The 25,694-nt window shown below is 34.7% G+C and overlaps 2 protein-coding genes across 7 annotated transcripts; both read left to right on the plus strand.

The window, feature by feature from the left end:
- The first annotated feature begins 1,656 nt into the window (after positions 1 to 1,656).
- LOC116402629 lies at positions 1,657 to 6,463 on the plus strand. Of its 5 annotated transcripts, XR_004215079.1 has the most exons (8): positions 1,657 to 1,952; positions 2,034 to 2,069; positions 2,690 to 2,817; positions 3,142 to 3,225; positions 5,499 to 5,641; positions 5,725 to 5,813; positions 5,901 to 5,996; positions 6,246 to 6,463. XR_004215079.1 is itself a non-coding variant. In XM_031882146.1 (3 exons), the coding sequence occupies exons 1-3, from the start codon at positions 5,610 to 5,612 to the stop codon at positions 6,312 to 6,314; spliced, it is 369 nt and encodes a 122-aa protein (XP_031738006.1). In that variant the 5' UTR covers positions 3,233 to 5,609; the 3' UTR covers positions 6,315 to 6,463. The 5 variants fall into 5 exon arrangements, 1 of the variants encoding a protein (XP_031738006.1); XR_004215078.1 differs by having other exon boundaries at positions 5,499 to 5,813; XR_004215080.1 differs by having other exon boundaries at positions 2,699 to 2,817; positions 5,499 to 5,813.
- Positions 6,464 to 8,657: 2,194 nt separating this feature from the next.
- On the plus strand, positions 8,658 to 25,404 carry LOC101210823 (DNA topoisomerase 1). 2 transcript variants are annotated; one of them, XM_031881649.1, is made up of 23 exons: positions 8,658 to 8,957; positions 9,043 to 9,078; positions 9,864 to 10,595; positions 10,675 to 11,084; positions 11,403 to 12,057; positions 12,740 to 12,826; positions 13,117 to 13,163; positions 13,300 to 13,409; positions 13,596 to 13,696; positions 14,360 to 14,452; positions 18,633 to 18,716; positions 19,051 to 19,134; positions 19,477 to 19,545; positions 20,123 to 20,182; positions 20,971 to 21,042; positions 21,192 to 21,299; positions 21,437 to 21,513; positions 23,667 to 23,750; positions 23,946 to 24,063; positions 24,146 to 24,235; positions 24,521 to 24,586; positions 24,676 to 24,771; positions 25,025 to 25,404. In XM_031881649.1, exons 1-23 carry the CDS (start codon positions 8,835 to 8,837, stop codon positions 25,142 to 25,144), a joined length of 3,522 nt encoding a protein of 1,173 aa, XP_031737509.1. In that variant the 5' UTR covers positions 8,658 to 8,834; the 3' UTR covers positions 25,145 to 25,404. The 2 variants fall into 2 exon arrangements, with proteins under 2 accessions (XP_031737509.1, XP_011652538.2); XM_011654236.2 differs by lacking the exon at positions 9,043 to 9,078 and having other exon boundaries at positions 8,660 to 8,957.
- Positions 25,405 to 25,694: the final 290 nt, after the last annotated feature.

Here is a 25,694-nt window from a genome sequence, read left to right on the forward strand (position 1 = left end):
AGTTGCTTTGAATCTGCTTTTGCCCAACAAGGTATCCATGTAAGCTCCATGAAGAACAACTTTAAGAAGAAATTCTCCAAATAATTGAGTCAACTGTTGTAAAGCATCCCTGCACTAGAAAACTCACTGTTCAATTTACTCGATAAGTCAAAATCCTAAAAGAAAACCGAGTCTCAATTTGTAATGTATGTTTTCTCGAGAATGATTCTTTAGATCAAAACTAAATGCACAATTCAACTGTTTGAGTTTGATGCTAATGTCCTAATAATGATGAACAAATTCAGCAAAACTTAGAAGAAAACAGAAAAAAAAGGTTGGTACGTTACATGTTCCAAACATGAGGTCACTCCTAGTAATAAATTGAACGGTTTCTTTTCACTATGTTGTGGGCCTTGTGCTTGTAGAGGAGTGGTAATTGGTACTTTTTTGTTTTCTATAAGAAGTATAAACATCATCATATTGACACTATTCTCGTTTGAGTTGGTTGTTGGTTTAAGTCCTAATCTTTCAGAGCCTTTTCGTTCTACATCTCCACCAGCGTAAGCACCAGTCTCTAGGTCAACCTGAACGTTGGGAGGAGGAGGAATGCAAGCTCCACCCTTACGTACACGTAACTCTCTCTCTCATACTCAAAATCATCCTCTTTACCGTCAAAACTCATGGGTCCTTACGGGAGATTAACCTCACCTTTAAAGAGCTTCGACACTCTCTTGAGAACTTCAAAGGGAGATATATTGGATGGAGGAAAGGAATATCCAAAGGGTTCATGGAAGAGTATGGGACTCCACCTCCAATCTTCATTTTTCTCAGCATTCCAGGAATAACCCACAACAGGAGGCATTAATTGGGCATTGGGTTCGTTGTTGGTTTCGTGTTTGAATATATAGGAGTTGGCAAACCATTTTACTAAAACTAAAATTTCGTGTGAGCCCCATTTCGTATCATCAAGCAAATCCAATTTGAAAGTACATGTCAATCAACTACATTTCACTTAATCCTTCCTTCAAAAGAAATCAAAAGCTATAATTGTCACAATCACATTTCAGATAATCAAACAAGTCGAATTTAAAAGTACATATCAACAACTACATTTTACTTAATCTTGAAAGTTCAATAGTAAAATCCTCGAAAACGAGCAAACATACTTAAATCGCTAGCTTTTTATAATTTGGACTGCGTGAACAAAAATCCCTGGTGGAAAGGAAAATTCCTTTAAAGGAGAAATCTACTCAAAATGAGAACGAAAAACTCTAGATTTTATCAACTATACCACTGATAGTGTTGAAAATGTCATAAGTCTATTTGCAATAGACGATATGGATTTTATCCCGGTAAAAAATGGTGTTTTATTATATTGGTAAATATGTTATTCATTTTGTTATATTTGAAAACTTATTTAATTTAAATTAGGTTTAGCATCGACTCTTCCAACTAGACCATTTCTTTGTATCATGTGTCAAACACCACCTCCATTCATTTTAATTAGTTGACATAGTTAGATAAATTCCACACATCTACCCATAAGTCCATAAATTAAATTGTAAAAAATAGAACGTTCCACGATATTTGTTTTTCTACTTGTAAGGAATTTTTGTTCATTAAGAGTAAATAGTTTTTCAATTTTAATAAATGATTTTTTAAAACACATCAAAATTAAGAAATGACATAACTTTTAACCTCTTCCTATGGCGCGAGAGTTGCTGCTTTAGCTCCTCTGTTCTTTCTATCACAAACTATGTTCATCGTTTTCTCACTCTATTTGAACGTGAAAAGGTTAGCCGAGTGAAGCTCGAACCGAATATTCTCGCCGATTGTTACTATTGAGGCAATGGGCCAGTTTCAAAGGAGCCTGTTATTGGCTACTTCTTCCAGTAACGCCATTTCTTCCTCTGTATTTTCCACACCTCCGTCTGCTTCCTCCTCCTCCCGAATCTTCCCTTTTCACGACTAAGGTTCTCGTATTCTACCTATCATTCGTTCTATCCACTTTTTTCTGTTCATTAATATTTAAACTGTTGCGTTTTTGTCCACAGATTTATCTAGCACCAAGTATTTTGAAAACTTATCCGGTAATTATCAATAATATATTTCTGTTGCGTTTGAAGATTTACAATTTCTGTAGCGTTTGATGTTAGAATTTTTGGTTACTTCCGCTTATTTGTTCGTTTTCTAATTGTTTTGGAGTGAAGTGTGTAATTTTGTTTGTCCTCGTTACGAAATTCTCCATGGTATGTAATAATGCAGTCACGTTGAGTTAAAATCTTACTTCAAATCAGCAGTCAGCACCAACTAGTTAACCGTTCACCTAGTAGGTCCCTTATTGGATATTTGAAATTTTTAGACAAAGGCAAAGTTAAGCGGGTGACAAGAAGGACCCATGACCATGCCATTTGGAACTATTGTGATTGATGCTTCTACTATTGATAGACAGTGATTTTTTTTTTTCTTCATGAAGTTGTTTTTATTTATTTCTTTGATAAAATGAATTGAACTTTGCATGATTTTGGTTAAAAGTTGGGTCGTTACATAATAGGTCTCTCGCACATATTTTTCTCTTCCATACTTTTAATCTTACGTGGATATTAGCTCTAAAAGAGTTGTCGGTTAGGATTGTTTGTATGTCGCTGTTTTCTGATTAAATTTATTGATAGCTGTATTCAGCTCTAACAGTTTAATCCTTGTATTGTAGCTTCCACAGCCACTTGAGGGGTGTTTTGCCCAAGGAAGCCACTTGACGGGTGTTTGACCCAAGGAGTTGGAGAGGAGGAGTTCAAGGCAGTGGAGTTGAGTTGTGAACTCCTTGTTTGCCCTTAGAAGGTTGTAGATTCTAATAGAAAAAAGAAAAACATACTTTTGTACCTTATTAACTCCTTACATTGTGGGCTAAGGAGTTCATTATTTCACCTCTTGCTCCAAACACTTCATTGGAGTTTACCTTCTAAATATTTTTGATATCATTTACCAGCTATGCATGTAATTGGTCCTACTTATTGAAATTCTAAGGGGCTTTTGCTCTAGGAGGACATCTTATCTACCATCATGTTTGCCCACCATGTCACCTTAAAATTCTGTTTCTTAATTAATTTTTCATCTTTGTGGGGTCAAGTACTTTTGGATTATAAAGATCTAATAATTTATCAGGATCCAGAAGTTCATGCAGTCAAACATAAAGACCATGAAGAAAGCGGACGGGATGAACTGTTCAGAATTCTGAATGCATTGAAGGTATCAAGGTTTCACCGTATTATTGCTTCATGGTCTTTATGTTTGATTGCATCAACTTCTGAATGCATTGAAGGTATAAAGGTTTCACCGTATTATTGCATCTGGTTGGCAATTTTGTTATTTGTAAATATCTACTAGACCGTAGCCTGTTTCTATTTGGTAGAAGACTTTACGATGTTGAGCGTCTATGTATATGCATGTATTATTGAAACGTCGAAGAAATTCTTTCCATTCAATTTTTTCTGCTGGAAGTTGGCATGGAATTTTCAATTAACTGACCAATTTTTCTTCTTATTTAATCTCCTCCCTTTTGCATGCTCGTAATAAGTCCTTGAATATTATTTTTGAATGGTGATTGCGGCAGTACAGATGGAAATGAAATGTATATTTATTAACCAGGGGATCAATTGTCTCTAGTTGCTGTTGAACTCGAGCAATATTTTAACTTTTACCCAGCACCCACCCCGTTATTCTGAGGGGACATTAGTAATTGCCTAATAACTGTGGGTGATTGAATGAATTTAAATGCTGATTTCTAACTTGAATTTCATTTAGTAAATTTAAGCATGCTTTGAGTTTGTCTGAACATGTGTTTCTTAATGATTTTACTAAATTACCTATAAGCATGAGTATTTGTTTAAAGCTTGAGATCTGGCTATTTGCATAAGCTTGAGTTTAAGCATGAGATTACTTCAACGAAGGAAGTTAAGCACGAGATTTGAGCAAAGCGTGAGCTTAAAGCATAAGCGCTAAAATCATAAGTTTTAAAGTTAAATTCTAAGCGAAGCATGATTTAGAGATTTCTTCGAGTTTATAAAAATTTCAATAGTAGCATGACTGAGTTATCTGAGCTAGAGGATTACGTATTATGTGTGCACACAGAGGGTATTTTGTTGGTGTAGAGTTTACCCCACGACAACGATGCTATCGAGAGTGCTGGGCATGCCCCACTACGACAAGGATGTTGAGAGTACTGGCCCTACTACAACGTAGCTAGATATTGAGTAGTTTATTGGTGGTCATGCTCGTATATTTAAGTGAGAATTGCTTTGCTAAGATTTCTTACTGGTTTGCTTTCCAAAGTATGCTTTATTTAAGTTAGTCACTCATTGGGCTATAGCTCATGTTTTCAAAATGTTTTCCACTTTTCAGGTAGAGATTGTGATTCCAGAGTCTGACCTATTGATGTTGGTTTGCTGTCCAGTTCTAGTTCTTTGTTCTTGTATGTTGTATACTTCGAACATGCATTTTGGTTTGTATGTATATACTGGTGTGAGGTTTGAGTTAATGCATGGGAATATGTCTTGTTATTGTCAAACCTCAGTCTTTGTATACTGTGGGTTGTATTGTGTTACTCTGAGTTGGAACCCTAGTGTTGTTCTTCTAATTTTAGAGTTAGTAGCTTGTTCTTTTAATTTTAGAGTGTCGTTGGGAGAAGAACGATGATTGTTGGCTTCATGCTGTCTCTTAGGCTTAGAGAAGGGAGTGTCGGAGGGGGTGTGACAGTAGATATATATCCCACTCAAGGATTGCTCCCCTTCTTTCATATGAATCATATCAACTAAATCATGTTTCTCATAAAAGAAATTATCTTGAGGAATAGCTCAAGATATAAGTATTATGAAAAAGTAGTAGTTTTGCTGCCGTAACTTCAATACTGAATGTCGAGACTGCTTTCCAGTCTTGTACAAATATGATTCGTTTCATTTCTACCTTTTTTAAATTGAAGTGATGATACAACTTTCTTAAACTCAACTTGTTTTGGCTCTCAACTATGTGTGGAGTTCATGATTTTAGCTGTCTTTGACAAGTATTCAAACGTAATGATAGCCTTTGGTCCTTACAGCCTCTACCCTCACGGCTCCTATTGAATGAAACTAGCATAGAACTGCAATTACGTTTGCAAGTGTTCCTAAAACTTGTTGCTTGGATGGATGCATGTTAAATTTCCTACAAACAGAGGACTTATTTCATACCTTGATTGTGTTAACGGTGTCTTTTTGCATGGCATGATATACCTGTTATTGTTATGCATTTATTAATCATTTTGTCTATTGCCTTCCAAAGTGATATATTTCGTAGTGTAAGGTGATCAAGAACATTAGGTGTATCTTTTTTTGAGGTCTGTCTGCAATAATGTCTATGACACTTGTATTGATTCTGACATGCCTTTCACGTAATTTGTCTACAACTAAATGATGATATTTCATACACTTGCTTTCAACTATTTGATTTATTTTACGAACCAAGCTCTTTTGATACGATGTACGCAGATTGAACTATGGATACTTATGTTCTTCCATTCCCGGTGAGAAAAAATTGTATCAATTGTCAAACATGTCTGAAGAGTGGAAAAAAAACCACTTTCTTCCAGCTTTCTAACCATGGCAGACTTCATCATTTCCGGGAAGCAAGGGTTCTGTCTACGTGATAAAAGTTTATGTATCTCTTTAATTTCCTATGAATTCCGAATCAAGAATGGATCTTTGTGTCTTCCAGATAAAGGACGCGAACTCTATTACTCTAAGGACGTGAACTCTATGACTCTCGAGGATGCCCTTGAACGTTTACGCTACCCAATTACTTTGGTATATTTACATTATTTGAACGTATGGTATGTTTTCTTTTCCTTTTCAATACATTTCTACTCATTTTTGTTGAGTACTTCGTGACAGGGAAATCATCCAAAGGATGGCCAACCAGTGATAATAAAGATCGCAAGAGTTGGATTCACATTTAGATATCGATGCACGATAGCTACCGTTCCTAAGGTCTTTCTTTTTGTTTCCTCCCATTTTCGTGGTTGCTTGCTATCAAATTCCTTAGGATGGTTAACTCTTAATTTGAAGAGAAAACAATACCTTGTTTTATTTAGTTCAAACTAGAAGAATTAAACATGCAACTATACAATGTGGTTATCAATGCTTTAACTAGTTGAAATCAATCCATTGTATTTGTTTTGTTCAAGCTAAGGGTGTAGCCTATAATTACTTGAAAAGTTTTAACATTGTTTTTGACAGAATTTGAAGCCAAACGACGTAGATTTAGCGAAAGCGTTGGAGCTTTTGTCAAGGATGTGTGCGATCTAAGAGGAAGCCCAAGGTTGATGAACTTTAACTTTTATTATAAATTTAGCTTTTCTTTAGGGTTTTATTCTCCCTTTATCATTTTTTTTTGTATAGTTAATCTTATGATGATAGAAAATAAAGAAATAGAATTAGTGTTTGAGTTCTGATCATTACTCATGAATGTGAATTGATGTTTACTATATTGTTAATATTTTATCAATAATGTTGATTTTATTTAAAGTTGTGCTTACAGTTTGATCCTGATAGTAATAGGTACAACGTGACATTTTCATTAATTTTATGCTGTAGTAATGAGATCTTATATAATTTTCAAGTGTAACCAAGTTGAGCACCCTTACGTTGTCCAATTACCATGTTTTTTCTTTCCTTTTCGATACAATATCTACTCATTTTTTGTCGAACACTTCATGGTACGGAAATTATCCGAGGATGGTCAAACCATGATAATAAAGTTTGGATTCGTGATTTAGATTTTGATGTGTGATAGCTTCTTTTTTACATATTTGATGTTAGGTAAATCTAATTATAAATCACCTAACACTAAGTTATTTCTTCACCTTCCTTTTCAATTTTCCTATCCTTGAGATAGTTAACTCAAAATTTGAAAATTATTTGAACAAAATGCCTTAATTATTAATCATTTATAAAGAAAAATAAATCTCTTCTTTTATTTATTTCAAACTAAGAATTCCCTTCTTTTATTTAAGAAAAATATTGATTTCTTAATATTATAAAAAACTTGGTTGAAAATATTGATAAAATGTTGATTTTGAACCATTATAACAACCAAAAAAATTTGAAAAGATAAATGTAAATTAGTAAATAATCTTTTTAAATATTTTTTAATAATCTTTTTTTCTCATCTTTCAAAAATAATTTTATGAGTCCAAAACTAGTATATCAAAACCACTCTATAAAGATTTTACTTCTTTGAAAATACTCATTCTTAGAAGAGGAAAACAATGTTAAAAGTAGTTTTTATTGTACTGGAAAGTAAATGAAAAACTTACATGCAGCTGAAGAGAACCTTTCCTGTTGCTAGAGAAAGGCTTGTGTCTTCCATTAGTGTTGGATGCATTATTTTATCTTCTCCAATAGCTCTCAACCTGTTAAGTTCGGGAAAGATAGCCTTCCCAACATCTGACCTCTCTTTACATCTTTACTCGGCATTTGTGCACGCGACAACTTTGCGAAAGACGATGGAGCTTTTTCTTCAGTAGTTTATATACTTGATAGTAGTTTGACATTAATTGAAGCACTTTGTGTATACCGAACCAAACTAGCTTGTGTATAATAATACTTTTGAGAAAATATAGTCAAACTCGTGAGAAAATAAAATTTTGACCTCTTGACAAAATTTCCTCTTGTTTTATCCATACAATAATCTTACTTTCAACAAAAATAATAATGTTGAAAATGTAGAAAATCATTTTTGTTGTTGAGTTTAGTAGGTTGTATCAACTTTAATCCTAGACTATCAAGTATATAAACTACTGAAGAAATGCCCAAAAATCACACAACAATTATATGCCTTCAATAATTTCACTTCAACATCACACAACGAATATATAGTTTTATCTACTCTGTGAGACAACAATCAACTCAAAGAAAATTAAGTTAGAGCATAACAAGACTTTTGCACTCCAAAAATCACATCGTTGACAAATCATCTCAATCTTAACTATATACTTAGATTGTAAAAATTAATTTTTTAGTCCCTAAGTTAATTATAAGAATAGACTCGTTTGGTTACGGTTGTTATGAGTTTTTTCAAATGAAAATTTGATCCAAACCAATACTTTTGGTTTTCTCCAAATACAAACCAACTAATCTAATTTGATTCTAAAACACCAAACTAAACCAACAAATTGATTTGAATTGGTTTGGTTTTCGAATTTTTCAATTCTTTGTATCACCTCTATTCCTTGTGGTTGGACGTCGATTATTTATGACAGGAGAATTTTAAAAAACAACCAATTTTACAAAATATTTACAATCTATAACAAGTTTTACAAAATATTTACAACTTATAACAAATTCTATTAATATGCTAATAGAATTAAAAATTTGACTATAACTTATAAATATTTTAATTTATTTTATTATTTTGAAAATGTCATTCTATTAAATTTTAAAGACTAAAATTTAATTATAAAATTAAATTTTGTTTTCTACTCACTTTCTTGTAAATAGTGAAAATAATTTGTAAATTTTGTCTATTTTTTGAAAAAACTCATTTATTAATAAAAAAACGTAAGTAAAAAGGAGAGAAGAAAAGAAAAGAAAAAGAGAAATAAATGAAAATGACATAACCCTAGTGAAGTGGCGCGAGGTTGGCTGCTATACTTAACCCCAAAACCCCTCATCGAAAAACCCTCTTTCTTAAGGTCCTCTGTTCTCTCTCTCTCTCTTTCAAACTGTGTTCATCTCTTTTTTAACTCTCTCCAACCCTCTTCTTCTCTTTCTCTGCACTTGTTGAACCTGAGAAGCTTAGCCCAGACAAGCTTCGAACTGAAGGCAATGAGCCAGCTTCAGAAGAGCCTGTCATTGGCTTCTTCTTCCAGTAACGCCATTTCTTCCTCTGTATTTTCAACAGCGTTCTCTGCTTTTTCCTCCTCCAGACTCCGTCATTTCACCACCAAGGTTCTCATATTCTACCTATTATTCGTTCTATCCACATTTCTTTTATGTTCAATAAATGTTTAAACTGTTGCGTTTTTATTCATAGAATCATCTGGCAGCAAGTATTTTGAAAGCTTATCCGGTAATGATCAATAATATGTTTTTGTTGCGTTTGAAGAGTTACAATTGCTGTAGCGTTTGATGTTCGACTTCTTGGTTACTTCCGCTTATTTGTTCGTTTTCTAATTGTTTTAGAGTGAATTTATATATTTGTCGCGTTCGTAGTGTGTTTGTCTACCGATTTTTATTTGCTGTTTAGTATGTTGTTTTTTGAATTATTTAAGTTATATTCTTACTTTAGAGCTCTGTCTCGCGCATATACTACTCTTAGAAACTTAAGTCACAACGGTCGATACAATCTCCCTAGAGAAAAGCTGGAAGAGTTGCAATTTTCATATTGGCTTGTGTTTGGAATTATTCAAGTTACACTCTTACATGCTGATTCCGAAGTATAAATTTCTGGTATTTGACTTTTTGGTTACTTCCGCTCACTTGTATTTTTTCTGAATGTGTTGGAGTGGCTTAGTGAATTTATGTTTATATGGCAGTGTGATAATTTGTTTTCTATCGTTGGTTGTGTTTGAGTTTTTTAATTTTCAGACTAATACACTCCTGTTTATGGATTCGTTTCGGACTTTTGCAGCAAATGTTAGAAATGGAATTTTATGAACATTTTAAAAACTTATCCGGTAATGGTCAATCATATGTCAGAAGGAAAACTATTCAAAGAGTTGCAGCGTGAATGTCTGTCAATGCTTTCTGCCATTTGACAATTTTAGTTACTCCAGTTAATTTCTCTTTTTTCTAAGTATTGAGCAGTCGCCTGGTGGTGATATTGTGTTATTTTGTTTGGCGTTTGTGTTACAGTTGCAGGGCAGCACTCTTCAAAATTATACTAGCAAATACACACCCGTTTTACCATTTTCCACTGCTTGTAATTCAGCCAGATGTTCTCAGCTTGTTTTTAGAAAAGGTGGAGTAACATTTGCTGTCACAACTGAACGTACAAAGGCTGGGCAGTATCGTGCATGCGATGGGCCAAGTGTTTTCACTCTATATTCCCGCTTACCATTGAGATTTCCTCATTCTGCTGCATTACCAAATGCTTCTAACCAACAGCTGTTAAATGGCATTTTTGCACATAAACTTCCTAATTATAGAGCGTTTGGAAGGAAGTTCTTTTCTAACACTACAGAAGCATTGAATGGAACTAAGAAAAAGAATGTTAAATATGCAAGGAAGGGAACAAGTACATTCCCAATTGAAGGATCAAATAAAAAGTTGAAGGGTGAAAAGCCTGTTGCTACATCTAGGAAAAAAAGAATTAGTGCTTCAAAGGCCTCAGGCTCCACCTATGTTGGTGAAACAAATTCAAGCGATCAGTTGGTTGGTGCTATGAAGGAGGCAAATCTAGTTTCTTCTTCTTCATCCACTAGGAAAGCATCCAAGGGTTTGAATGAAAAGAAGTCTCGGAGCAAGAAAAAGAAGGAGGCTATTTCTTCAACCAATGATGCAGATGTTAAAGCCGTATGCAAGGATGGTCAGTCAAAGAGCTTTGGTAGCAGCAATACTGACCAGGATGTTGTACAAGATCCAAAGGTTTTTGCAAGTAGTTGATGTTTTCAATCCATTTTTCCCGTCCCATTGCATTATTTTAACTAACAGTGCAATTTTTCAGAAAAATGTAACCGGGGGTACTTCCAAAGATTCTGCTTCAACCAAAAAAAAATCCAATAAGCAAAAACGCAGTTCCAGCAGAAAGAAAGAAGCTACGAAAAGCGCTAATAAGTTGCGACAGAAGCCACACGTCGTAGTGGATGCAAGGGGGACATCTCAGGTAAGGACCACTTTCAAGCAGCTATATCCCCCAATGGGAAAATCTGTTGTGATTGTGGAATCTGTTGCAAAGGCAAAAGTTATTCAGAATTATCTTGGTGATATGTTTGTGGTGCTACCTAGCCATGGCCATGTTAGAGACTTGGCTGCAAGGTCTGGATCTGTAAGACCTGATGACGACTTCATTATGGTGTGGGAGGTTCCTTCTGCTGCCTGGACTCATCTCAAAAGCATTGAACTTTCCTTAAATGGGTATGCATCTGGCTTCTATTGTTAGCTTGGCCTGCTTACAACTGTATTTTTGGCTAGTTTGATAATGATTGTTAAGTCTATGCGTACACTCACATGCACATCTGTATTTCTTTTATTAAGGTTGGCTTGCTTTTTGTACACGGTTTTTGTTGTGCTTTGTGCATCTGTGTCAATTATTTTGTGATGTCTAATATGCTCTATTTTCTCTTTCTTCCAATTATGTCATTTTTTTTACGATGCCTAATATACTTTCTTTAATCTTACCTCCGATACCTTCAGTTTTAACTTTCTTTTCTTTCTTGATGTGTTTATTCTCAGAGCAGAGAACCTTATTCTTGCATCTGATCCAGATCAAGAAGGTGAAGCTATTGCTTGGCATATAATTGAGATGTTGCAGCACCAGAATTCTCTACATGAAGGTATTAGCATAGCAAGGGTTGTTTTTCATGAAATAACCGAGGCTTCTATCAAGAGTGCCCTGCAATCTCCTAGAGTAATTGATGAAAACTTGGTTCAGGCTTACCTTGCACGCCGTGCTTTAGATTATTTGATTGGATTTAATATTTCACCATTATTATGGAAGAAATTACCAGGTTGCCGATCACCTGGGCGTGTTCAATCAGCTGCACTCGCCCTAATATGTGATAGAGAAACGGAAATTGATGAATTTCATGCACAAGAATATTGGACTATTGACATTAAGTTGAACCAAAAAAATCCTTGTTCTTCAGTGGGAGATTTTGCAGTCCCTGCACATTTGACCCATTTTGATTTTAAGAAGTTAAATCAGCTTGCAATCAGCTCCAACATGGAGGCAAAGAACATAGAAACTGCGCTGAAATCAGTAAATTTTCAAGTGCTTAGCTCTAAAAAGAGTATAGTGCAGACAAACCCTCCAATGCCATATATAACATCTACACTTCAGCAAGATGCAGCAAACAAATTTAATTTCCCTGCAAGTTACACAATGCAGGTATGTGGTAATTTTGTTTGTCCTCATCATGAAGTTCTTGTTATAAAATATTGCAGTCATGTTGTGTTAAAATCTTACTTCAAATCAGCAGTCAGCACCAACTAGTTATTCTCCTCTATTAATAACGCGGTATCTACTACTGTGTTACTGGATGATGGTGTCTGTGCTAGTTGTAAGAGCCTGTTGGACATACCAGCTGTAAGAGCCTTGTCGGTTGCATGGTCAGTCACCTTGCCAAAGTAACGATGATTTTATGTAGTGAGTTATCATCATCATTATTTTTTATAATGAAAGAATTACTTGAAAAAAAAGAGTATCTAAAATCCAAGTTCTCTAAAGAGGGTAACACTGCTAAAGAGGGGGCTCTAGCTGTACACAATAGTGCTTCTATAATAGTTACAAAAGGTTTTCAAATATGATGCTTGGAGGAAAGCATAGAATAGTGCGTGTTCAAGTGGCAAGTTGTGATATTAGATTCTGGGAGTGTTTTCCTCCGCACCTCTCTTCTTGGAGTTATCTTAGATGAAACTTAATTCTGTTTGTAGCGTTGTTTGGAAATAACATTATCCTGTGAAAGTCAAATTCTTTTGCTGGTATATTGTGTTGGGGGGTATTGATCCAAATTATGAATCTTGTTTTTTCTTTGTTTTTAAGTTTGTGTCTTATACAACTTTCTATGCAGCTTGCCCAGAAACTTTATGAGGGAATTCAATTGGCTGATGGAAAAGCAGCTGGTCTAATAACTTATCCAAGAACGGATGGGCTGCATGTAAAAACTTTTTGCCTTTGATTATATTGCCGTGCTATCTCTTGTTATTTCTTTGGCAACACAGCTGGGTTTATCTTGTTACCCAAGTTTATTTTTACCAATTAATTACTATCGGATTTTATTCTTTCTTTGATGTTACTTATGTGATTTTTCATATAAATGCATGGGAGAAAGTGAAATTAGTTCTTAGGTTCATGTTCTATTTCACCTTTGTCCTGGTTCATGCTTTGTTGCCATTTCTAAAAAATCTTACCGTCTAATCCTCGTTGCTTGAACCACTTCCTATTTAGATCTCTGATGAAGCCGTTAAGGACATTCACTCCCTGATTATGCAAAGGTAAAAGTTCAAAATTCCACTTTTCTTTTCTTTGTAACTTTATTTCAAATATTTAGTTGCAATTTGTATTCCCTCCATCCCGTACAAGGGTTTTAGTGCATCCAATTATTTATTCTTAAAAATGTACTGTTTACAGATATGGGCAGGATTTTGTATCCAAAAGTGGACACAAATATTTTAAGAAGGTGAATAAAGCTCAAGAGGCTGACGAAGCAATCAGACCCACTGATGTGCAACTCTTGCCCTGTAATTATACAATCTTCTAGCTGATTAATGCTTGATTTGGGAAAATATGTATATATATAAGTTATTTTATCCTAGTAACATACTCCTACTTTGTTAACTTGTGAGACTGTTTCTTTAGCCTTCCCATTTTTATGAAAACATTTTTACCGATTATTGATCGTTTTATTTCATTGCATTCACTTCCAGCAATGCTAGTGGGAATACTTGACGAAGATTCTCACAAACTATACTCTCTTATTTGGCTCAGAACGATGGCATGTCAAATGGAACCTTCTATCAGTGAACAGGTTAAGATGCATGTTCCATTATGCTATTTATTCTCTTATTCAGTGTTTTACTTTTTTCAATTGTTGATAAATTTTATCATAGTAACATGTGGCTTATTTAATAAAACTCAATGTTTATTATTTTTTCTTATTAAGAAGATACTACCATGACATCCTATATCCATACGAGTTCTTGTTAATTATTCAAAAAATAAATAAAAAATATACTAATTCCAAAAGCCATGAAACAGAAGTGGCAAGTGGGTTGATACTGAGGACAACCAGATTCCAACTGAGAGGGTTAACAATAATATGATGCATTTTTTACAAGTTTATGATGTCTGGTAGAGACGCCGAGGACATGAGTCACCCTGCCTAAAAATGAGCTTATTGAGGCTTAGTGTGAAATTATAAATCAGGATGGGTTCTACATTAGTTTTCAAATGTCAATGAATAGTTTCTGTATCTTGTTTTCCTTTTATAAGAAATGAAATAAATTCTGGGTTTCTTTTAGAGCAGATTAGTACTGCACTGTTTTTCTTTCTGAAGGTATTGCATTGTATTTCTCTGCTTGTTTTCTTCTCTTTTGTTTTTAAATTGTAGTTAACTTCAATTTGAGTGTCCTTTTGAACAGACTATGACAGCATGATTTCTCTTTGTAAACATATGTGTCTATGTTACCAGATTGAAATTGACTGTGGACTTACCGATGAATCCATCGTTTCCGGATCTACATGCTCAAGAGTTCAATTTCGTGGGTTTCAAGATATTTTTGAGGTATGAGAGTCCTGCTTAGTATTATTTGAGAGGGAGGTTGATTATTTTGTTTACTTAATGTAGCGGATGCTTTCAAATGTTTACCTTCCATCATTTTTTTAGTCAATCTCAACTTCCAGTAATCAATTATAACTTTCTTTACTGAAAAAAAATGTATGAGATTTGGGGGGTGGGGGAGTGGATAGCGTTAGGTTTTTCTTTTTCTCTCTGCCTTTGTTTCTTTCCCCTTTAAATTATTTGTTATCACTTTTGCTAAAGACTCACGAGGTTTTTTGGTTATCCAATAGGATGATGCCTACAATTCAATGAATGGAATTATTCTAGGCTCGAAGTTCACTTTAATGATAGGAATGTCATTAGGATATTATTAGGATAGTAATTAGATAGGGAGTTTGTTATGTCGGTTTGCTTTAAATAGGGGGAAGGAGGAAGCAATGTTTTGAGGCGCGACTAAGTCGCACGGATTGGGCTTCTCCTTGAACAGGCGAGGCGTTGTGCATTAGGCACGCAACTTATAAGGCACAAAGGCGCAAAAGGCTGTTGAGGCATGGGCTTTTCACTCAGTTGTGGGTTGGACTTTTAATATATATATATATATATATATATATATATATATATATATATATATATATATATATATATATATATATATATATATATATATATATATATATATATATATATATATATTTATATTTATATATTATATTTATATATATACACATATATTTTTTAAACCTAATTACATGTCTTTTAAGTTAATAAACATCCCAACTCTATGTTTTAAAGCGAGCGGCTTTAGCAATCCACCTTGGTCAAGTCTCATTTCCACCTTGGTTATATACTTATATTTTATACATTGTTGCTCCTTTCATACACACATACACACACATGTATATATTCTTTATATATAGTGCACCTCATGAAAAAAAAGTCCACACCTTTTGTGCGCCTTGCACCTAGGCTCCAGAGGGTCATTGCGCCTTAGTGCGCCTTGAACCTTTTAAAACACTAGGAAGAAGATAGCATTCTTTCTGGTATTGATTTCAAAGGGTGGGACCCATTTAGACATTTACTTCTAGAATTCATGAATGATGAAAAAACAAGAGCCTCCAGGTGAGAAGCAAAAGGACCCAAACTTCTGAACTCTTTCAGCCCTTAGCTCCGTCACAACTGCCCACCTCTTCATCTTGAAGTGGGGAACAAGAACCTGTATAAAAAGATAGTCAGAAAATTTGTTGGGAGGACACTTTGATTGTCACCAAGCGCAATTTTCATGATAACTGGAGCATGCTTGTTGTGCCATTATAAGGTGGTTGGATGGAATTAAGAAATTTCTCTATGCATTTATGGAACGAGAAGTCTTTTAAAGCGGTTGGTTACATGTTTGGTGGATTTATAGATTTCACCGATGAAAACTCAAGTCTCATTGAATGCTTGGAAGTGACCATCAAAGTAAAAGGGAACTACTGGGGTTTTGTTCTTGTTGAATTTGAGTTGATAGACGACCTTGAAAATTTTCTTCTACAAGTTGTGACCTTCTAGGACACCAATCTTCTCGTAGACAAAGTGGCCAAAATCCATGGATCCTTTTTATCAGAGCAAGATGCGAGATTCTTTCAGTCAGTACAGAGGAGTAGTTTGATAGAAGCCGTCTTCTTCTCCAAAGAGAGTCAGAAGCACACGGGGATGTGTTTCTTTCAAATATGAGGTCCAAATTGATCAAATTGGGCTCGGGCGTTGAAATGGTCTAGTCTAACTCAAAAGGAATAGGCATTGCTCTTGAGGATTACACTAATTGTGGGCCCAATCCCTATGATGGTCCATCTAGAATTGTTATTGTAGAGAAGACCCACCTTCCCAAATCTGACTGTATTTGAGAACAACTCTACTCTTTCTCTTTTAAATGATGAGGTGATTGGAATTAGAGTGAAACGGAGTGAGAGCCAACCTCTTTGCAAAATTCGTTCCCCTCGAGCAAGGAAGTGGTCATGGCGTTACTTGATTATAATTTATGCATTCATGTCGTCTCAAGGAAAGGGAAGTTGCAGAGAAAGGATGGGGCCTCTAATAATAATAAAAAGCTTATCAAAGAAGTCAAAGCTCTGCTGGGTAATTGGAAAAGGGAAGCTCTAGCAGCTAAAGCTAGTACAACCTAGGGCTTCGATGGTTATCCTTGTTAATTATCTCTTGGAATGTTAGGGATCTTAATGCTCGCCCCAAAAGAGTTGTAGTTAAAGATCCTTTAGTGAAACACAATACAAATGTTGTTATTCTTCGGGAGTGCAAGGTTAGTGAGGTTGTGTTAGGCCGCCTATTATACATACTTACAAATGCAAGGGCAAAAAGGGGAATACCTAGGGGATAACCCATCCAGATATGATAGGAGAGGAGAATAACGACTAAGAGACCCACTTGCGGAAGGAGTGTTTAAAGAATGTTTGGGGATTGTTGAAAGCAGGGTTTATTTTGGGAAAAGCTACTGAGAGCTTTTTAGGGAGAAGAACCAATGTTCTCAAGTTTGTTGGGGTTTATTTTCCATTGTTGCTTGTTTGTGTAAGAACTTGTTGTTTCCATTCAATATATCACACCAAAGTACCATCTCTGTTTCTCTATTTTGTTGGGATTTTATGAGATTTAGGTGGAGTCCTAACAAATTGGTATCAGAGCCGCAATATCATGGGGAGAACTCGAACAATGGCACAAAAACAGTTGGAGGAAGGACGAAGATGTAAGAGAGATCTTGGGTCTGAAAGAAATGATTCTCGAATTGACAAAGAGTGTGGAGAAAACAGGCAGATGAGGTGGAAGGGAGCAGTATAAACAGGCGTAGAGAAGAATCGTGCACGTCAGATGGGTATGGGTTGAAACTAAAAGGAAAGGTTGAAAGTTTGATGCGACATCTGGTCTCATCAAGGGGTCGTCTCATAAAAGTAAATATACGAAGTTGGAGATGTCGATCTTTGTCAAGTTGAACCTGGAGTTGTGGGTTTATCGTGTCAGTAGGGATTTGTGAATTCCACCTCTTGTTTGGCTCCAAAAGTTTATGGGTTTCACCACTAGAAAACATCAATTTTATACCTTATCAACTCCTTAAATTGTGAGCCCCAAGAGTTTACAACTCTCTAGAGTCTTGGACTTCATGACTCCTTACTCCTCACTATTCAACTCTTTGCCTCAAACGCTGCCTTGTTTTTCAGGTAGATATCTTCTATATTTCAATATGCTTGGGTTCTATCCTTTAATTCAAGCAATCTGTTTTTTCTATAAATTTTCAATGAATATGAAGAGCGTGAAGATGGAAGAGAGAGTTGTTTGGATGATTGGAACTGGAAGTAGCCCTCCTCCCATTGAGTTGGGTTGCTAGGCGTTGATAACTTCACAAATAAAAATGCATTTCCATTAGAAAAATGATTTTGGAGCGTTCATCTTTAAAGGAGAGGCCTTTGGCATAGGATTATAACAAGTATGAGATTGATTGATGAGAAAAGGGTGTTCAAGGATTTGTCAAGTTGTTTGGATTAACTTTGTCTTAATCTTGTAGTTAGTAGCTCTCTCTCACACATTTTTTCTCTTTCATACTTTTAATCTTATGTGGATATTAGCTTTAAAACCGAGATGGGCTATGATTGTTTGTATATCGCTGTTTTCTGATTAAATTTACTTTGTTTAGATTTTCTGATTACATTTATAGATCGCTGTATTCAGCCCTAACTGTTTAATCCTTGTATTGTAGCTTCCACAACCACTTGAGGCCTTTTTGGCCCAAGGAGTGGGAGAGGAGGAGTTGAGTTGTGAACTCCACTCCTTCTTTACCCTTGGAAGGTTGCTATTAGTAAAAAAACATACTTCTATACCTTATTAATTCCTTATGTTGTGGACCGAGGAGTTCACAACTTTCCATACTTACATCTCCTTGGAGTTCATTATTTCACTCCAAGAAATAATGAACTCCAAACAACTCATTGGAGTTTACCTTCTATATATTTTTGATATCATTTACCAACTATACGTGTTAATTGGTCCTACTTGAAATTCTAAGGGGCTTTTTCTCTGTGAGGACATCTTATCTACCGTCATATTTGCCCATCATGTCACCTTAAAGTTCTGTTTCCTAATTAATGTGTTATCTTTGTGGGGTCAAGTACTTTAGGATTGTAAAGATCTAATAATTTGTCAGGATCCAGAAGTTCATGCAGTCAAACATGAAAACCATGAAGAAAGTGGACAAGATGAACTGTTCAGAATTCTGAATGCATTGAAGGTATAAAGGTTTCATCATATCATTGTTTCTGGTTGGTAATTTTGTTGTTTGTAAATATCTACTAGACTGTAGCCTGTTTCTATTTGGTAGAAGACTCTACAGTGTTGAGCATTTATGTATATGCATCTATTATTGAAACGTTGAAGAAGTTATTTCCATTCAATTTTTTCCTGCTGGAAGTTGGCATGGAATTTTCAATTAACTGAGCAATTTTTCTTCTTATTTAATCCCCTCCCTTTTGCATGCTTGTAATTTGCCCTTGAATATTATTTTTGAATAGTGATTGGTACAGGTGGTAATGAGATGTATATTTATTCACCAGTTACTTTTTTAGCCAGGGGATCAATTGTCTCTACTTGCTGTTGAACTCAAGCAACATTTTACCCAGCCCCCACCCCGCTATTCAGAGGGAACATTGGTAAGTGCCTAACTATTGACTCGAAGTTGTAAGCCTCTAGTACTTGAAAAATATTCTTATTGTTGCCGTTTATCATTGAGATTCAAGAGCCAACGTGACATTTTGCTATATATGTAAATATTTTGGTTCATTTTGTTATATTTGAAAGCAGCCCCACATATATACCAGGATTTTTTTTAGTAAAAAAATATTATGATTCTTACTATTATTATTATTTACCATTTTCTCATTTTGTTATATTCACCCTACTATATTTCTTTATTTAAATGTATGTGCTTTACATAATTTCATTTATATATGTTTTTAACAAGAAATGTTTTTTTTATTTCACTGGATATCCAGGTTAAAAGGATGGAGGAGCTAGGGATTGGAAGACCTTCCACATATGCAACCACAATAAAAGTTTTACAGGTGACTGATAACTTTTATCTTCCTTTTCTTTTTCTGTGTTTGAAGTGTCATGAATATGATCGATGATTACATTCTATCACATTAAGGAGTATCTCACTCCGGGTTTTATATGTCTGTGGGTAGATCTATATATCTGACTCAGGGATTGCTCCCCTTCTTTCATATAAATGATATCAACTAAATCTTGTTTCTCATAAAAGAAATTATGTTGAGGAATAGCTCAAAATATTAGTATTATGAAAAAAATAGTACTTTTGCTACCGTAAGTTCAGAACTGAATGGCATGGTGTACAGAGGACTTATTTGATACATTGGTTGTGTCAACGGTGTCTTTTTGCATGGCATGATATACCTGTTGTGTATATATTAATCATTTTGTCAATTGCCATCCAAAGCGATTGATGTCACCGTAGTATAAGGTGATTACCAGCAGTACTTGTATCTCTTTTTGAGTCTGTCTGCAATAATGTCTGACACTTATATTGATTCTGACATGCCTTTTCACATAATTTGTCTACAATTAAATGATGATATTTCATATACTTGGTTTTAACTATTTGATTTATTATACTTTCAGGACAGGAACTACGTGTCAGTGAAAAGTTGTGTTCTACATCCGGAGTTTCGTGGGCGCATAGTGTGTAGCTCTTAATCACATTGAGTTTCCAATTCTTCAAATTTTAATTTCATTGCCGTTTTAAAATTATAGCTGCATATAGATGTAAAGAATTGCATCTTCTAATCATGTCATTTTTTAACTCCCTGGCTGGCATAATAGGAAGTAGGGAAGACAAAATATTATTAAGGAAAAGATAATGGTTGCACTTGATATTATCTTTCTGCATTACTGCATTTTCATAGGAGTGTTTTTTCTGAACTCATGTTTTTTTTTATCCCTTCAATCAAATATTCTTATTTTCTTGAAACTAGAAAACTTAGTCTCAGCAAAGGTCATTGTGTAGATTAGAATGAATCTACAACTTTAAAGGCATTTAAATTTACTGTGGGTATGAATAAATTGGGTAAAATATTTTTTCTTGATATTCATAAATCCTAGACAGATTTTTGTTTATGTTGATATTTCTGTAATTTCTCACATATTTGTTATCTTGGGACTTGGTGTAAATCCAATACTCCCCCCACCCCCAACTCACATCCTTGGAAATTTTGTAATTATCTGAATGGTGTAGTGTGGTTTGTTTTGATTTGAGTCCATTAGTTGGGGACTTATTTTGTTGGCTTTTCTTTCCCTCCAACTTTCTCCATGAAAGCGCGACTTCTTGTTAAAAAAAATCCATACTCAATTCATTGTTTTTAGTCCAAAAACAATTGTACTGTGCCATTGCAAACTGCTTTTATAATGTGCAAATTTTGATGAGTTCTGTTATAATTCTAATTTTCATTTTTCTATCTTTTTAATTTAAGGTATCGGCATTTCTTTGTCATCATTTCTCTGAGGTCAGCAATTGTAGTTCTACTGCAGACATTGAAAATAAGGTGAGTCGCAATCACCTACTTGCGTTCTAGCTCACACGTTTACAGAAGTTATCTATTACGCAAGCACAGAATACCTCGTTAAAACATTACCTTTAACAAATTTTAACAAATGCTCTACTTTGAAAACCATATCTACTTTCTTTCTTCAGCTTGATAATGTCTCAGCTGGTTTAACTGAATGGAAAGGCTTCCTAAGAGATTGTTGGACCCAGATCAGCTCATATTGTAAACGTGCTAATAATGTTAATGTTAATCAGGTAACACACCTTTTGTTTAAGAGGTGGATACAACAAATGGTGTATTATATAATTAAAAGTCTCCTATCATCAAGAAAGAAAAATAGAGGGAGAATAAGAAAATGAAAACAGAATACTTCAGCTGTTTGATATTTCAGGTGGAAAAGATGTTGGAGAAGAAATATGGGGACTTCTTATTTTCTTTTCTTCCTGATAATTCCAGAGCATGTCCAAGGTATGTGTTATGGCTATCTTTCATCCATTTTATCATCAGGTTTTGGTTTCTTTGAAAAGAACACTATGATGTAGAAAGGGGACTATTTTGTTGAAAGAAAAATTGCCTATTCATTCAGGAAGAATAGGGAATCGGGTGGTTTAAGACTTGAAATGTTCTACGCCATCCTGTTGTAAAGAATTGAACACAACATCTTGTTTCTTGATGCTCGTGTATAGCGAAGTATTTTGGTTTTGCTCGTTGTAGGAACAAATGTCTTGTGCAGAAAATTATAGAAGCCAGGCCAAACAGTCACTTAAGTTTCATGACTTTTAGGCCTCCAGAGTATTAAACGTTTCCAATTATTTAGTCAAAGTGGGCTGATTAGAATATGAGATGATTGGCAAGGGCCCATGCTAGACATTGAAAAGCAGAAAGTTCTGAACAAGTATAATGGTGTGTTTGGATTGCATTTTTTAAGTGTTTAATTTTTTTTTTTTTTTGATAAGAGACAAGTATATTCATATAACAAAACAGATCAGCCTAAGGGCGAGGGACAAGAGGGCCCTCCCCGGAAGAAGCTAGGGAACTAAGAAATGATAGCCTTCCAATTGTTGAAAATCATAGAAAGGCTATAATTACAAAAGTGTTTGGTGTAATTCGTACTCCACTAAGAAGCTGTGTGTTGAACCACAGTCCAAAAAGAATCAAAAGAATTATATCTATCTTCAAAAATTCTGCTATTCCTTTCTTTCCAAATGCACCACAAAAGGGAGCGAGTCGCATTTCCATAAGATGTTTCCTTTTGGGCTATAACCTCTAATGTTAAGACCTTCAATCATCCAGCTATCAATCTTGCTAGGAAGACAGAGCTCCAAGTAAAAAAATACCAGAGTGTTCCAAGCTTTTTTTGTGAAGAGACAATGTAGAAATAGATGATCCAAGGTTTCCTCATCTTTAGAGCAAAGACAACACATCGAGGGGCTAAGCAATGTGTTCTGAACTTTTTTTTGTAGCTTCTCATGGGTGTTAAGGCTTCTGTAAGCAAGCGACCATAAGAAAAACTTCACCTTCTTCGGAATTTTAGTCTTCCAAATATGACGAATCAAAGGAACAGCAATGGAGGGAGATCTCTTAGTTAAGTTAAGAAAAGTAGACTTCGTAGGGAAGTTGCCATTCATGTTAGGGATCCATTTAAGACTATTTTGAAGTGTTTAATTTAGAAAATAAGTTATTTTGAAAAAAACCTGAAGTGTTTGGAAGTCACTCAAAATAGATTTTTAAGTGTATTTTAAACAATTTTTAGGAAAAAATAGTTTAAACATAAATGAATTTGTTGAAAAACATTTTTTTCTTAATTCAATCCAAACGGACCCAAAATCTTAACTCAAATTTTCAATGTCTAGACACTGAAAAGCAGAAAGTTCTGAACAGGTATTAAAACATTTGCATACGATAGTCATGATTTGTCAACTCATTGGTTTGGTGTTGGCCCTCTTTTGTTGCCCTTTTGTATTCTTTCACTTTTCTCAATGAAAGTTTGGCTTCCTCTACAGAAGAAAGAGGGAAATCTTAGTTAAGATTATTTGTTGAATCAAGACAGAATTTTTCATTGAAATAATGAATAGAGACTAATGCTCACATGATCTAAACTCTACACAGAAGTGAAATAAAACCATAAAAGACAACAAAACATGGAATTGCAAGGGAACAATATATACATATTTCATAAATAGAGCACTTTGAAGATTTCTGACAATAAACTAACCTTTGAAGAATACTTTATGTACTATCTTAGACTATTGGACCAGCTTCTTGTACCTATTTCTTGATAGGACCTTGGTCAAAACCATTTCATTGATAATAGTTTATCTGCTATCTATGAAATAGTTTTCTTTCCAGTCGAACATGAAGAATAGTGGTCGATAAACATTCCGTTTATAAGTTTAGGTTCAAACTATTTGAGAGCTTTTCTGTAACCCATTTAGCTGCAGGGTTTGGTTTTCTCTCCACGTTCCATTGATCCGATAAAATGTTTTAGTTCCTCAAAAAGTTAGTTAAGATTGCAAATATCCTTGAAAAGGTCAATGGCACAAAGTGCATACGTCTTTTTTTGCATGTTGAAACTCGTCTCTTCCAAGTATTATGCTAACTTTTATTTATTTTTCCTTCAGTTGTCCGGATGGCACTCTGTGCTTCAAAGTTAGTCGGTTTGGTGTTGGCTATTACATAGGTTGTGATCAACACCCATCATGCAAGTAAGTTTGAAAAAGAATAACGTTGTTACAACTTCTTCACTTTAGTTTGAATGACTTTTTCCTTGTCCTTTCTCCACGCCACCATTCAGGCATCCAGTGGAGAATTTGTTGCTTTTGCCACTGTCCTTCAAAGTTCAACCAAGTAATATATTCCTAAACAGACTGAATCATACACGACTTTCCTGTTGTCATTAGGTATGTTGCAAAAACTTTATTTGGTGAGGATGAAGATAAAGATAAAGATCCTTCTGAAATTGACAATGGGGGGGTAGAGCCAAAGGTTCTTGGTCTTCATCCAGTTTTGAAGGAAAAGGTTGCGCATACGGCTGAAATTTTGTTCACACATTTGTTCATTCTATACTATCTTTTTTAATTATAAGAATGTTCCCTTTCAGGTTCTTTTGAAGACTGGTCCATTTGGGTGTTATATACAACTTGGTGAGGACAGGAAAGGGTACATGCCCAAAAGAGCCTCTGTTTTTGAGGTATGAGGTTTCCTTTTCCATTGTTAGATATATCTTAAAGAAAGACATGCCAGAAACAGAGAGAAATTCCATTAAATACATCAAAACAATCCACCCAGTTTCTTAATCTTTACATTTATTTTCAATACTTATGTTCTTTCATCATCCCCGTTGAGATACTTTCTTCCAGTTTTATAAATCATGGCAGACTCCATCATTTCCTGGAAGCAAGAACGCGATAAAAGTTTATGCAACTTTTAATTTCTTATGAATTCTGAATCAAGTGTGGATCTTTGTGTCTTCCAGATAAAGGACGTGAACTCCATTACTCTCGATTTTGCCATTGATCGTTTACGCTACCCAATTACTTTGGTATCTTTACATTCTCTGAACATATGGTATGTTTTCTTTTCCTTTTCAATACATTTGTACTCATTTTTGTTGAGCACTACGCGTGACAGGGAAAACATCCAAAGGATGGCCAACCAGTGATAATAAAGATCGCAAGAACTGGATTCACAATTAGACATGGACGCACGATAGCTTCCATTCCTAAGGTCTTTCATTTGTTTCCTCCGATTTTCCATTTTTCTATCGCATTCCTTACGACGGTTAACCCAAAATTTGAAGAGAAAACAACCCCTTGTTTTATTTTATATTAGTTCAAACTAGAAGAGAATTACACATGCAACTATCAAGTGCGGTTGTGAATATGCTTTAACTAGTTGAAATCAATCCGTCTTACTTGCTTTGTTCAAGCCAAGGGTGTAGCTTACGATTACTTGAAAACTTTAAAATTATTTTTGACAGAATTTGAAGCCTAATAATGTCGATTTAGCGAAAGCATTGAAGCTTCTGTCAAGTAGCGGTGTTAGAAGGGTCGGGCGACCTAAAGGCCTCCTTCCCAAGGTTGAGGATGACTTCTATTGAGCTTCTCAAAATAGGTGATTTATGTGTTGCCCTTTGGCTTGTTTATTCATTTGGATTTTAACTTTGATTATAAATTTAGCTTTTCTTTTTAAGGTTTTCTTCTCCTCGCTTTATCCTTTATTTTGTATTCTTTTCCAATGTGTGCATTCGTGTAAGGAGATTGGTTCGATATTCATAGTGGAAAATTAGGACATAGAATTAGTGTTTATTATTTCAGTAATGTTGATTTTATTTTATAGATTTTTAGTTTAGGTTGTGTTTACCATTTGATTTTGTGAGTAATAGGTAAATTAATTCTGAGAAAATACACAACGAATATAGTTTTGTCTTCTTCAAATGACGTTTTGTTTCAGAAAAAGAAGAAAGAACATAGCAACACTTTTGCACTCCCAAAATCACAGTTTGACAAATCATCTCAATTTTAACTTTATATATCATAATCTTCAATTATATTGTTTTATACACGATATTGATGATATAAATATATACTAAACATGAATTAAAAATATATATATTGTTTGTGACATCAACATTAAAGATTGTCTTTCAA

Source organism: Cucumis sativus, chromosome 3 (assembly GCF_000004075.3).
Source record: "Cucumis sativus cultivar 9930 chromosome 3, Cucumber_9930_V3, whole genome shotgun sequence".
Taxonomy (NCBI): Eukaryota; Viridiplantae; Streptophyta; class Magnoliopsida; order Cucurbitales; family Cucurbitaceae; genus Cucumis; species Cucumis sativus.